The sequence below is a fragment of the Calidris pugnax genome, unplaced genomic scaffold, assembly GCF_001431845.1.
Source record: "Calidris pugnax isolate Ruff unplaced genomic scaffold, ASM143184v1 scaffold25, whole genome shotgun sequence".
Lineage (NCBI taxonomy): Eukaryota > Metazoa > Chordata > Aves > Charadriiformes > Scolopacidae > Calidris > Calidris pugnax.
Genome location: NW_015090805.1, coordinates 8,313,633 through 8,328,605, shown reverse-complemented (window position 1 = coordinate 8,328,605; position 14,973 = coordinate 8,313,633). Strand labels below are relative to the sequence as shown.

The following is a 14,973-nucleotide window of genomic DNA, read 5'->3' as shown; positions in this document are numbered from 1 at the left end:
ATCAGAAATGCATCTGGAATTCAAATTTTCAGCTCAGAATAACGTTCCTTCTCCTTTGCACACTCACTCTCTTTATTTTTCTGGCAAAAAAAAAAAAACCTGTCCAAGGTTTAATTTAAAAAAAAAAAAAAAAAAAAAAAAAGAAAAAAGGTAAAAAGAAAAGGTGAGGCACATGGTGATAAATGAATACATTCTTTCCTGTGTTTACCGGGTTTTCTTTACCCAAATTGTAGAAAAAGGCATTTTACATTTCTGGTAAAATAACAAAAAAGTGCAAAGATCAAGACTGTTCACCGTGAGAATCAATCTCTTTGAGAAAAAGGGATCAGCAAAAAGTTATTTCAGTGTTGGTTTTCAACAGTAATTTTCAGTAGTTTCAATATTGTAGAAGAGTACAAAAAAAATAGCAATAGCAGTAAGGTACAATCCTTTAAACTCTATGAGAACTCTGATATCTCTGCACAGCTGGCAGTGCTCTTCTTTTTTTCTTGCTCATTTCAAAGGTGGAAAAGGACCCTACAGCCTTTTACAGAACAAATTTCTTTGGATTTAACTTAAACTCTTGTGGTTAACTGTATCTTTATTTTAATGGTTTCGTCACACACACTCTCTCTTGTCATTTGCAACAACTGGTTTATTGCTTCACCTGAAAGAATGATACATCATTAAAGAAGAGATGCCACATTTGTATGTATTTCAGACACCTCATCAGTATCTATCCCACTGACACTGATGCAAGCAGAATGCTTTTTAGCCTTACTCAAGACTCGTATCTGTGTTCTCCATCCTGTCAGTGACATTGTGAACATTATCCCAATGAGAAGAGTGAAATGCCTTAGCCAAGGAAAACAAAGTTCCCTCAAGAACAATAAACTGGTAAGAAAGAGACAACTTTTGCTACTTTTAGTCTATGAGATGTCCAGGATCAAAGAGGTGTGATCTAAGTTACAGAGCCTGGAAATGCCACAACAGAGGGAACAAAGTAAGCACAAATACTGTGGCTGATATAGATATAGAAAGACGAGTCCTTCATGCCGCTGCAAATATTCTCTCAGAAATATGCTGCACAGTCTAAAGAATTATCAATTAACAAACAATACCATTTCTTAGTAATTCTTTAAGAATACATATAGCTGTTAAAACACTTTCTCCTTCCCTAATGCAAGGCTATTTGCTGCTATTAAGAGAAATAAGGCAGATGTCTCTCATCCCTTGATTTCTTGCTTGTGGTGAAGCATTCAAGTGCCCATAAATCCTTCATTCTGTTCCTTCAGCTCAGTTCCACAAATAAAGAACAAAATGCAGAACTAAGGTTTGTTGGAAGTTTCATTGAAATAGTTGAATGTTTCGCTTTTACATGAAGACCTTATCAAAATTGTTTTTTAAAACAGGGTACAAAATCCCATTACACACCAAGTAATCAGCAATATAATACATCATCTGCCTATATATCAGCAATATAATACATTAACTGCCTACAAGCAATTCACTGCCATCAGGACATAGATTTCAGCACAGAAGATACCACATCTTATCATACCAAATCACCAGTGTAGTCAACAGGAACATATAATACAAAGAATAACATTGCAGTTATTTGAAAGTGGATGTAAAATGTGGTATTATTTGGGAGCCTGTAAAGTGACTGCATAGAGTGCAAAACTATTAATAAAGTCATGCCCAGTATATATATTCTGAAATATTTTTAGTTGACAAGAATTGCTATGGGAATTAACTCATATAAGCTGTAAAATGATTAGTAAATTTTGCAGTTTTCTTACAGCTGTTACAACTTACAGAAACCCATTGCCAGTATAATAAACTGTAGAAACTTAGGAGGAAAATTATTTTAAAACAGAACACCTACCGGTCTGGTTGTACCGTATCCAGCAGTTCCTGTGCTTGAAATTCCAGTTGAAGGTGGAGGCTGATTACGAACTGGAACAGATATTAGAGATAGATGACTTAGAACATATTTCAAAATCAATTTATTTCTGTATTATAATTAGTACAAAGCATGTATCTGTATTACCTAAGTTATCTTTTCTTTGTGTTCCAGGGCTTTTTTGTGCTTTGAAGCATGAAAAAAAAATTAGATTATCTTTGTTAGATAAGCTACAAATGGGTATTATACAGTAATGGTACATTATCACTAATGGAAATGGGAGCAAAAAGACATTAGTGATTTCTTTTAAAGTTGTTACGTATTAAAGTCTATCCATCAACTAAGCTGTTACTCTACTACACTCTTATCCCACGGCACACATGAAGTAATTTGACCTTTCCAATTACAAATTAAGTTAAATGACCTCCTATTTGTTACAAGCTAAAGACGCCCACTTGTACAGGTACCCTGTGTTCTCAATTGTGCTAGAAGTTGTTGTTTTCTTTTGTAGCATATTCTGCAGATATTCTAACAGCAGTCTTTAAAACAAAGAGAACTTATGTAACATGCTGATTCAAAAAATCATGCGATCAGAAGAGTACATCTGTAATTACACATGGTTCAGCAACCTACAGAGTCTACACCGAAGTTCCTGAACCTACTCTCTTTGTTTGTGGGATAAATATATTACAGCACCAACCTCAACATTTACATGCTGATGCTAATGACAACCTTGTATGCAACATTCAAGTTGTGAAGTGCAAGATATGAAAAAATTACCTTTACCTCAGAAAAGTGCACAATTTCTAACAGGCAAAGAAGTTTACGATTCTGGCTTGTGTTTCTGTTGCCTATTTCCCAGGAAGGTAAAATCACCATGTCAGTTACAGTAACTGGAAGGAATACTCTGTGGTACATAAGACACTTAGTTTATCAAGTTGACTTCCAGTTGTCAGACAACCCTGCTTGCTTAGAACCGGTTAGAGTGGGTTTTTGAGTACAGCTCTCAGTAATGCAACTCGTAGCCTAAACAAGCTGGCACCAGTTTACCCTACTTAGAGCAGAGGGTTGGACTAGATAACCACCAGAGGTCCCTTCCAACCTGAACTATTCTATGCATATAGTGATTTTGCCAATTTAGAAAAATGAACCAGCAGAATAGCCAAAATTAATTGTAGTATACAGGAGGGCATCTTGACTGTGACTATATTAGGACTTTCACTGCGATACCTACATTTGCTACAAAGGGTCACATTCCTGAGGGAATAAGAAGAAACCCCAAACCATGACTCCACTAGCATGGCTAAAACAGGACCCATTCAGTGCTATACACACACACTACAACTAGAATAATGCAAGAGATATGCTTCTCATAAATATGTGTCACAGGCATTTAGGCACCAAAATGAAACTACATACACTGTATTTTGTACATACAGCTCTTTAGGAAGTGATAAAAAATATTAAACTACAGGCTAAATTACTTAAATTAAAATTTCTCTCCCCAAAATATATGAACAGACATAGTTCTATATGGAAAAACTAGGCTTTCTGGATTCCCAATTTGGTTACAGGAGGAGTATTTACTCTAGCAATCCGTCAGTTACAGCTTCATCTGAGAGTCAGTCTTCAAAGTATTCTTGATTAGTGCAGTCTAAGTTTTCACTTTGTTTTTCATAAATTAAGACTGCCTTCTATAACAATTTACACCATCAAGGTAAAGCAGTGAGCAACTTGCCTGTCTGAAAACTACATTAAATAAAAGAAAAAAGATCCTACACAATAAATACCTTCATGAAAACACCTTTAGTATCACAAGGGCAATAATATTACTCAGGTATTAAATTAGAAATCCATTTCTAGAATACAAAAATTGTTATGTTACCTTCTACTTCTCTCCTAGCTACCCCAGGACTGGGAGGAGCTCCAAGACCTTTTCAGAGAAAGAAGAGAAGCTGTACATTGCATAAGAAAAGCAGTAGATTGAGAAAGTAAAACCAGAAAGAACACTGCCAGAAGACAGCTTTACATAATTTAAAAATGGTCTAGCTAGACTTTAGTTACTTGTAGGAGATAACTGTTTGTAGCAGCGCAGGGAAATCAGACTGATAGGAGTTAGAGATGAATAAGTATGATCATGTTTAGAAACATGCGATTATTTCAATTTTACGTTACATTTGGAAGAGAATTTAATTTCTTCAGTATTCACTCTCCACAAACTTTTTAAAATTCAGAATGATATTAAAAGTCAGTCTTGAAATTCTCCTAAAGCAGAGCACATATCTAAACTCAAACACTTGAAAATGTACATCAGTTATACCCTACAACATTAAGTCTGCTTCCTGTAATTCAGGAGAATACTATGTAGTAGGTTTCTGCCAAGACTACGTGTGACTAAGCATGTTTATGAAATAATTAAGTTTCCCATTTATTTTCTGATATATTGTATCCTACAGAATCATATCATTAAGTTATCTCCAAGCAGCACTCTGTACTTGGGAAAGCTGTACCAGCTGGTGCGCAGTAAATGTTACAGTTCAGATTGAGAGAAAGAAGATTTTCAATCATGCATAACCATGCTGAATTATTTTATTTCTGTAAGATGATCAAGCATATACTGGCTCCATAAAATTGTATGGTAAAAACATGGCAGGACATAGATAACACTAGAGACGGTATGCAAGGAGAAATCCTGAAGGCATGCGCATAGGAGTAAGTAACAGCAATATCTGGCAACTCTGGAGTGGCTCAAGTATAGAGGAAGGAAAGGGAGCCAGTGTTCAAGAAGCCTACCTTAAAAGCAACTTTTGCCTTAGCGATGACACAGCCTCATGCTTTCTCATCATGTGCCAATGTGTGGTATCTGCTCAGGAGCTCTCTATGATCTGGAAAGAGTGCTGTGAATTTTGTCAGATATGGGTGGAGGTGTCACTCAGAGTAGGAAGAGTGAAGGTTGCAGATGAGGCTGGTATGTGAATATAGCCAGAGATGTCACATCTCTGGTTTTGCTGAACATCTGGTTCAAAGATGTTAAATACTGGCATATGTTACGTATTCTGGGTGAGTTCCAGACTCTGCCAATTAACCTTAGATTTCCATTGTCAAAGTTTCTGACAGTGAACTTCTCTGTAAGAGAAGCAGCACTGAGGAGGGATGAACAGAATGTTTGTAAGGAAGGGGCACAGGAGGAAAGCACTGCCTGAGAACAGGCTTTCAGGTACTAGCTCTGCCCCTCTCCCATGCAACCTAGAGCAACCCTGGGGGAGAAAAGAAAGTGGTAACCCATAGGCTATGAGAAGCCTACCTGCTAAGTGGGGGAAAATAAAGGGAGGTGGAGAGCAGCCCAGCAGAGCACAGGACACTCCTCTGAAGCCTCTGCGGTTACAGCGACATAAAGCTAACTGTTCATCTCAGAGTATTAATGGAAATAGACACAACAAAACCTCTCTAAGAGCAGGGAGCTAGCCTGTGCATTTCACAGGTGTTCTGCACTTTCCCCTCCTAAAGCTCAACTCAGCCTGTGCTTTGAATAGGTATTTTCAGAATGCTCGTTAAGCAAATCTTGTTTTATGCAAGATGATTAATAAAGTCAACTCCTTTCAGAAGGAAGGCAGAGAACCTCTTTGACCACTGCACGTAGACATGTTCCTACGCTGGTGCATCACACAGAGGAATCCTGTACAGCATTTAAAACGGTTTTGCAAATTAAAAAAATTTCATTATATGGGAAAGGGCATAAAGGTCAAATCCCTTAAAGTTCACTTACTAGCAATACTTTTCAACAGCGATAAAGCAAAATTGCAGTGCTGTGATAATGCTATCACAATTGGCATTATAGGAAGTTTTTAGTTGTAAGGACAGTGAAAAATGTACATATGAACCTGAAACATTTTTAGGTATCATTTTAAATTGTTACTGTAGTCTGTATATAGCTTGAAATCTCTGTTTCAGTTTGAAAGAGTATTTTGCAAGTAAAGATATCACATACTTGCTTTAAACAGTATTTTAAGGGAAGGAGTTGGATTTATACATAAACAACCTGTAACTTGTGCCCTGACGTCTTTTAGACAGAAGTGTATGTTTTGCAAAGATTACATTTACACATTAGCTTAATGGCAAATAAAGCAACCAATTTCTCATAACGTAAAATGTGCATATATGTGCACATGTGTGTGTCTCTCTGTGTGTGTATATATACATATATATGAAATCTAGGCCATTTAGCTATTTGAATATACTTTTTTTTGAACATATTTACTGTTTCAGCATTAAGGCTTCTTGTTTCCTCCATTACTGAACATTCCTTCTTCAGCAAGAAAAGAAGAAAGGTGCTCTTCCTCACATTAAAAAAACAAAAATCCACAAAACCCAAACCAACCAACAACAAAAAGCTTTTTCAAAACTACTGCCATATCCTAATGCACCCAAACAACCTGAACTCTGCCCTGCAAAAGCTACAAAGATGTTGAATGGCTCTTGCAAGGCTCAGTTTAATGTGTGACAATAAATACCAGCATACACTAGTAAGTACTTGCTGCTCGGGTGCATGTATTTAAGCTTTTTTCATAGCTTAACATACTTGCATTTCTTTTAATGTCAACTTTATTACTATATTTTCTAGGTTTATTATATTTATTTGGAGGATAATCACAGTGAAAGTGTAATGCATTTTGCCCAAATTATTGCATATACTGAAAATATTGTGCATTCTCTCAATCTTAACGCCATTTTTACAGTTTAAAACAATGATAAAAGAAAAGTATAAGCCTTTGCTGCATCAATCAAGAAAAGCCTGACTAATATTATTAAAGGGGAAAAAACCCCAAAACAAACATTATTTTTTAACTTCAAGTATTTGACAATTAGCAGCCTTTATAATTTTGAATGTTGTGTAAGAATTTACTCTATAATGTATTTAAAAAAATCTTTGGTAAACAAAGTGCAATATTTTAATTTTTCACTATAAAAAATTGAGAGCTTATAAAATCCTCTGTAGAAATCTTTTTGCATTAGCAAGCGAAAACAAGGAAAACTTTGCAACCTCCTGTTTCCTTGAATTCTGAGTTACTTCTGAGGTAAATTATGACCAAACTCTAAACCAAACACCCAGATCCTGCTTCCATCTTCGAAGCATCCTGAGCCATTAGAAGAAATGTTATGGGCACTGAAGGAGTGAAGCACCCAGAAAAAAAGGTTAAAACACACGGGGGGAAAGGAAGAAAGTAACATTTAAAATGTACAACATTTTAAAGATATGATCAAATGTCACTTTGCATGTGCTACAGAAGTCTAAAACCAAAGTTTAATACACTTTTACAGTACACAGAGATATTTTCACAGTGCTTTAGGAGCCTTCGTTCTGGATAAGAGAAGCAGATGCCATTTCCCCAGGCATAGTAACACACTGTGACATACATACTGCTTCCAGTCCTGTGCTAGCTTGCTCAGAGCTGAGCTCAGGTACGGCTGAAAAGCAAAGCACTATGCCTTATAAATGTATGCCATGAGAGGAAAATAAAGAGGAGAGAAAAAGTGGGATGAGCTCTAGGTCAGAATAATATATGAAAAAAATATACTACAATCTCTTTTGAAAGATTGCATAAAACTTGCTTTTTATGCAAGCTACAATTCTTTATGGAAAGACATGGTGGGAAAGAGGGTAAAAGAAGAAAGCTGGTCTTTGCACAATTGAGACAAACTAGGCAAACAGGATTGTCTCAGTACATATATAAAACTATATAGGGCTGAAGCAGTACAATGAATTAAATCTCATATTTTGTGTGTTATGTATAAACTGGCTATTTTCTAAAACTTTTGCATTTTAACTAATTCGAAATATTGTGCCTTTGGTATAACCTCTTCCCCTTAACAGTATCTAAGAGCCATGCACGTCTCTGCCCAACATCAGAATAAGTTAGCTGATATTTATGTACTGTGTAAAATAGTCTACTTATTTTCTAAGATTGTTCAAAACTTTTGAATTAGTTTCTTAAAAAACACTACCAACTGAGTGGCAGCATCTGGAAAGCCATTAAGAAAATATTTCACAGGGACTAACTACCCTCACACTATCCCACATATTAATGAGCTGATTTAAGTCCAAGCAGGACAGCTCATCTATGAAGCGTGCGACAAAGAAGGACAAAGATTAGTTTCAAGAGGAAGCACTTTTGAGAACACATGAGTCGTTATTATATGCAAAAGCAGAGCAAGCTGGAAAAAAACAAAACTAGCCTGAAGGCTTGATAAGGCCATCAGCATTATCAAAAGGGAAGGAATTGGGGGGAATACTTTCAGGATTCTGTTATTTTATAAAGACCTGTAGCTCTCCGGTGCCTTCAAAGTAACTGAATAAATTTTTTTGCTAAGTTTGTGTTTCTGAGTTATGTGCTGGTTCCAAGAACTACGGAGGATCTTTTGTCTCTCTAGGAAGGACTTAAGAGCACGTTTCAGACTTGGAAACAGAAAATAAACTACCTGTATGTTAGTGTTCAGCTTAGAGACAAATATAGCTTAGTGATTTTGAGCTCTCTATTAACTGGTGATCATCTGGGGGAAACTGGGCCAGACCAGCCGTAGTTTCAACTTGAGCATTAAATTAATGGATAATCGCTGCAAGTAGCTATGATCACAATCCACTTTACAATGCTCTTTGTCATGGACTGTGAGGAAAAAAAGCCAGCTTTTTCACAACTAAAGACAAGTTTATGCTTTCACAGAAAAATTAGCTGGGTATATTTTGACTGGGACAAAGTAATAAAAACCTGGAACAATTTTACTCTGACTATAATGTACCAACTTCTGGAGACATATTTTTTCACTAAAAAGGCAAACATAATTCAGAAGAGCATACAAGCCCTGAGAAAGGAACTACATTGATCTTTAAGAATTACAGATTTTTATACCTTTGGACATCATCATATTAAGTACTGTCACAACAGACCACCATAGTAGTTTTGCTACGTAGTCATATTGAAAACAATTAAAATCATTACCTCCAATTTCTTTTCTAGCAGGTGCAGGACTCCTACCGCCTTACAGTATTTAAGAAATGAATGCAGCAATAATGAAAAATATCAGTACAGTAAGAGGGAAGAAAAAGAATGAGAAAGTTAAAAATGACAAGGGTCAGTTTGTTAGTAACTATGTTGCCCATATGCTTCTGAACATCCAGTTTCTTAGTGCTCAATTGTTTACATTTTCAGATGATCCAGATGAACTCTACATTAAAAACTCAGCCATGATAAAATGCATACATACTGATGTCAAAATTAAAGGAATATAAATCAATGAATGTACAAGGTCATTTATCTTTTATTTAAAAAATGAAGATGCTATAAAAATGAAAATGTGGAGTAAACAGTGCTGTAGGAACCCCACATTTTTAAACTGTGAAAATAAGTTTATAAAAATTTTAAAACTTATTCACTAAGCAAGACAATAATATTTAAATGGTACTGAAAAATGCTGTTATTTCCCATGCTGGTACTGCTATTAAATGTATCAACTAAACATTTTAGTGAAAAACTACTATGTTCCATTGAGCCCCAAACCAACAATATTATATGTAGCTTGGGCATGGAACTTCAAAGCTCATCTCACAGACTTGAAACAAAATATTCCTGACCTCCTGATATACATCACCGCATTACCTGATGGTGGAGGTGGCCTCTGTGGTGGAGCAGGGCGTGCAGGAGGAGCCACGGGACGAGGTGGCGGAGGACGCTTAGGCTCCAAGCTCTGAGAAGACTCTTTCTGCTGGGTACCAAGCTGAGCTTCAGCTGGAGAACAGGACACAAAACAATACAAAAATCAGTCACTTGTACATTCTAATCACAGTAGAGCTTTTCTAATAGCAAGTTATTCTCACAGAGAGGACAGTCAGTCCCCAGCCCTGGAAATAATGATACAAAAGGTTTTGAGAGAGGGAAAACAAGAGGAATAAACCAATGGTGAAAACAAGCAGATTTTCTAAACCAAGATTTTTGTCTTGTGTGCTATAATCAGTATATGCTTTTCATGGAATCCTAAACGTTCTTAAAAATTGCAGAGTTCCAAATGTTGATTTTGATGCACTGAGTGCTCTAGAAAAAAATGCTGCAAGGGGAATACCAGATGCGTTTTAGCAGACTTTGTAAAATTACTCTGAATTACATTGGAATAAACTGTTCTGGAAGCTATTACAAACCCTGTAATTCTAGATGTCCACTTTGTCACTAAAACAAAGTTGTGTTTAAACAGAAGCTTTCATATTATGCACGCAATTTATAAATCTGCTGATTAAATTTACATGTTACAGCCGATAGGAACATTAATTGAAATGGGCTGCATTTGAAGACTATGACTAAAGCAAACTAGGATTATACTGAGACACTGCAACAGAATCACATGATATGGGGTTGGAAGGGACCTCTGGAGATCATCTAGTCCAACCCCCCTGCCAAAGCAGGTCCACCTAGAGCAGGTTGCACAGGAACATGTCCAGGTGGGTTTTGAATGTCTCCAGAGAAGGAGACTCCACCACCTCTCTGGGCAGCCTGTTCCAGTGCTCTGCAACCCTCAAAGTAAGGAAGTTCCTCCTCATGTTTAGATGGAACTTCTTATGTTCAAGTTTGTGCCCATCTCCTCTTGTACTGTCACTGGGCACCAGTGAAAAAAGACTGGCCCCATCCTTTTGACACCCACCCTTGAAGTATTTATAGGCATTCTTGAAGAAAGGTTTCAAACTAATCAGCTTAGCTTATTAATCACATAACTTTTTGAGCTGCCTCTTTCATTAAGAAATTATAAAGAACTAGAGCAAGTTAAGTAGTTTGGAGCAGCATACATCAGTGGACGGTGTACTAAATAAGACACAGGAAACAAGGCACTTCCACTGCCTGTTAGGAAAACCAAGAAACAAAGAATGAGGTGATTTGCCCAAGGCCACTTATGCGTAAAGTGCTAAATAATCACAAGAATAGCCTTTAATATTAATCTAAAAGCTCTATTAAAAATAAAGTGGTATTCTACCACTGGGCCATACAGCTGCCAAATTGTACAGTAGTAATAGAGGGAGTTGAACAAAGTAATACACACTGTGTGTGGAAACAGGTGGTCCAGGAGTTTTTGTAGGTGCTCGGCTTGGTCTCACTGGGATTGCAGGTCCATCTGACAACGTTGGGGATTGACAGGGACTGGAACGTGGTGAAGAGCTTGGGGAGGTTCCAAGACCAGAGCTTGAAGTTGGCTGTAGATGCTGAGGAAGGATTTCTTCTACTTCAGCACTATAGTCATCAATGTCTCCTATATAACAAACCCCACCCCAATAAAAAAAAAAAACATGTAAATTAAAGGGAACAATAGATGCTTATTTTAAAAAGTGGGGAAATTATAAACTGATTCTGGGCATGGGATTGTCTGCAAAAAGCCCTCAAGTTCCAAGGAATTATGATCCTAATAGGGTACATCACAGGATAAAGTGAGAAGAATAAAAGGAATGTCAGCAAAATAGTAAAACCTAGAGATACAGTACAAACTGACACTACCCAACAAGTTATCAAGATACTGTTGGAAATAAAAGGATTTCTAATTTCTCTATTTCAGATGGTCATAAACTTGTTAAGTTAAAGTATTGGTATGTGCATTAAATTAGCCATGTGATTTACGACTCTAAGCATTTCAAAATGAGGAATACTTTATTTCAACAAACCTTCCATGTCATAGTCTGCAGTAACCTCAGCATCTTCACAAAGCAAAGTGGAGCTTGTCGATGAAGGCAGGCCAATATTAATCTTCTCTAGATTCATTTCATCTTCCAAACTTCTGATCCAATCTGGATTTTTCAAGCTTATGTTTATAATCCTTCCTAGTAGCTGAATTGCCAAAAAGGTATGCACAAAACAGAAATTGTTAAGAGCAGGAACATTAAAATTCAGCATTCCAGATTTAAAAAGAAAAAAAACAATAAATCACAAATGACGTTATCAGAATTTCTGGGACTAAGCAATGACAGTGACACGTCATGAAAATAATTATGGTCTTCACTTCATTTTGGTAATTAAGTACATTTATGCAGTTTAAACTGTTCATTGCAACTATTTAATATTTTTCCAAAGAAAAACTAATTACTTGTCTCAAGCTTTTCCTTTTCAGTTAATAAAAACTCTTCTGATTTCTCCATTACAACAGAAACACTGCTCTTTGTAAAGAAAAGCAAACTTAATAAATTACTAAAGTAATTCTTTAGAGACTGATAAAACAGCAGGCCTGACGGCCTGCATGGACTGTCAGTGAAACTCTCAGCAGATGCAAGGATCCATCTGCAAACACCACATCACAGAATCTAAGTCTTAACAGGAACATAGATCAGTCAAAATTTGAACATGAAAATTAAAATTTTTACAAAGACTAAATACTGGCCCTACAGAAGTCAAAGAGAGGTGATTTTTTGACATATTTTTTGTGATTGCAGTAGTGCTGAATTTTAACTAATTGCAGGCTATAAGTATGACAAACTGGTTCATACTACAAACTCAAGGTAAAAGCTCTGCTTTTAAAACCGTTAAAAAAAATTAAAAATCCCTGATTTCATGGAGATGCCCCTCAATATGGGATCTTCATGTCTCTAACGGTCCTCCTCATAAAAATGAATTGTTTAGTACTTCTCTCAGCTGGTTTTTGAAACTCAACATAATGCTATGTGGCTATCAAAATCAAAAAGAAAAAAAAGATGCAACAGTCTAGTACGCAACATGAAAAACCTTTAAGAATTAAAAACAAAGAAACAAACAAAAAACCCAACCCACCCAAGTATTCTTTAAAAAGTGGGATTTTCTTTTGCTATACAAAAATTCAGTAATTTTTACATTACCTCAGTACCATTCAAGTTCATAACATTCAAAGCCGAGCTTCCTTCCAAAAACGTTACCCACATCTTGTCTTCCACAAACCTGCAACGTCCATTGGAAACAATTAAAATACTTTATCCTACCAACTTTTGAAGCCTGTTATCTTAAAGGCTTTTCAGTGTTTCACTTGATGTATAAGAATAATTTTAAGTTCATTAAAATATATATAATTGGCTAATAAGTTTTAACCGAATGTATCCTTGCAACTAAAAAAAATAAATAAAGTAAAAGAGAACTAGCTAAATATCACACAGCAAAAGCACTGTCCTTTAAAAAATTATGTGACCACAGTTACACACATTCAATAGTACTTGTGTGGCTACAGGTTATATATTTGTATTATGTGTTCCAGATTACATCACACTATGGGCTTGGAACTATGCTCCTAAACTTCTAAAAAAAAAAAAAAAAAAAAAAAAACAACCAAAATTCCCAAACAAAGATCCAAAACAAAACACCCCCCCAAAAAAACCAAACAAAATACCACAACACTTATAGTTCAATTAACAGCTTAGTGAAAATGCAACATTCACAGGGATCCTCTCAGCTTCAGTTCATTTAAAACTACTAACCTAATTTTAGAATATAAAATTTGTATGAAATTACAAATTACATAATTAACAAATTTTAAATCTGACTTCTGACAAAGTCAGTATGATACTCTATCTCAAAAACAAAGAGTATCTTGAAAAATTAAGTCTGAAAACTGAGACACATACAGGCACGCAAAGGTAATTTTCAACTGTAAAGATATTAAAGCTGAAATCTAAATTTTTAAAATTAAGCAGATCATAACTGAAATGCCTGCTAAGAAAGTAACTTTATCTGGGAAATAGGGGGGAACAATGAAGAGGAATAGAAATTAAAAATAAAAAGTCTTTATAACCTTATAAGTATAACTTCTCCATAGCTTGCAAATTTTTGAAGAAGATCATCAATCAAGTTATCATCAAAATAGTTTTCTTCCGCTGAAGAACTTCTGATGGAGACCATTACAGTACCATCAGGTGGTCCTTGCATTGCGATCACCTCCTTATAAACCTTTTGCCTCTCTTCTGCTTCGATTTCGAATATGTCAATGTCAATCAATGCAACCACAGGCCTTGGAAAAAAAATACATGAGAAAAATATGTAAGCAGAATATCTGAGCCACAAAATATATAAACATGAATATTTAATCTTCCATGATTAGGAAGTAATGTATAAAATAAAATTGAAACCTATGATCAGATGTTTTCAGCTCAGCTCTTCCATAGTGCAACAAGGTACCAGGATTCCACGTATAAGAGACATTGCTGTCATCGTGAAAACTTGCGTTCAGAAGATCCAGGTCTTCAGCTACATTCAATATTAAGGAAAAGAAAAGGGGAAAAACCACAGTGATTGCAAGAACATGCTTTAAAAAACAAGCTATATGTATAAAGAGAAAAAGTAAACCGAAACCCAGTGTTGTAAAGAAAAAAAACAGAAGTTCCTTTTAAACTATTGAAATATCAGTAATTGGTATCTGATTCTTGATCCTTCCATTCAGCATCACTGTATTTATTGCAGATGCTATTATAAGCTTTCTGTCTCACAGAAAGTCAAGGACAGAAGCTCAGAATCACTGGCACTGTGAATGTCACTAAATGGATTCTATAGGCCAGCTAAAGTAATATTTTAAACAATTTAAGGAAGCGCTCAAACCTGATCGGTCAAAAGGCCATTTCCTTCTTCTCCAAAGAACACGATCTGTCCATGCCGGCGTGCGACACTTTTCACTGGTGTCATAGTCATCAGAAAACAGATCATATTTGTATGTAGGAGCAAAATTTATTTTCCCTTCCAAAAATCCCCTAAAAATCTGTAAGAAACAAAGCAGTTATGTGTCATGCCAGAAGACAGAACAGATGGGAAACAGCTTGAAACTAATCAGAATTCTCTTTTCTAACAGTGAAAACCTGCATACACATCTCAAAAAAGAAATAAAAAAAAGTCATGTGATAATATGAATCCTTCTCCAAATTTTATCTGCTGAAAACATTCTGCCTTTGCCCCTAAGACTAAGTACTGACCCAGACAGATCATCATTAAACAGATGTATGTCAACTTGTATATCTTTAGACCCAGGCTCATGAGCAACCTACTATTCCTCCAATGTCATTCAGAACTTGAGGTCATCCAGAACACAGATGGTGTCCACAGCACTTTAATTAGCTG

General features: G+C 35.9%; 1 protein-coding gene across 14 annotated transcripts in view; it reads right to left on the bottom strand.

The window, feature by feature from the left end:
- The window catches only part of SYNJ1 (synaptojanin 1), a 67,294-nt gene that overhangs the window by 10,941 nt on the left and 41,380 nt on the right, over window positions 1-14,973 (bottom strand). For 5 of the 14 annotated variants that reach the window (XM_014938138.1, XM_014938139.1, XM_014938131.1 and 2 more), the window contains exons 18-28: window positions 14,461-14,617; window positions 13,995-14,112; window positions 13,661-13,876; window positions 12,738-12,816; window positions 11,577-11,739; window positions 10,964-11,170; window positions 9,538-9,666; window positions 8,881-8,919; window positions 3,771-3,818; window positions 2,033-2,071; window positions 1,868-1,938 (exon numbers count right to left, since the gene is read on the bottom strand). In XM_014938138.1, coding sequence (XP_014793624.1) covers window positions 1,868-1,938; window positions 2,033-2,071; window positions 3,771-3,818; window positions 8,881-8,919; window positions 9,538-9,666; window positions 10,964-11,170; window positions 11,577-11,739; window positions 12,738-12,816; window positions 13,661-13,876; window positions 13,995-14,112; window positions 14,461-14,617 — 1,266 coding nt within the window. The remainder of the gene's footprint in view (window positions 1-1,867; window positions 1,939-2,032; window positions 2,072-3,770; window positions 3,819-8,880; window positions 8,920-9,537; window positions 9,667-10,963; window positions 11,171-11,576; window positions 11,740-12,737; window positions 12,817-13,660; window positions 13,877-13,994; window positions 14,113-14,460; window positions 14,618-14,973) is intronic. The other 9 variants (XM_014938140.1, XM_014938144.1, XM_014938142.1 and 6 more) reach the window with 5 other exon arrangements.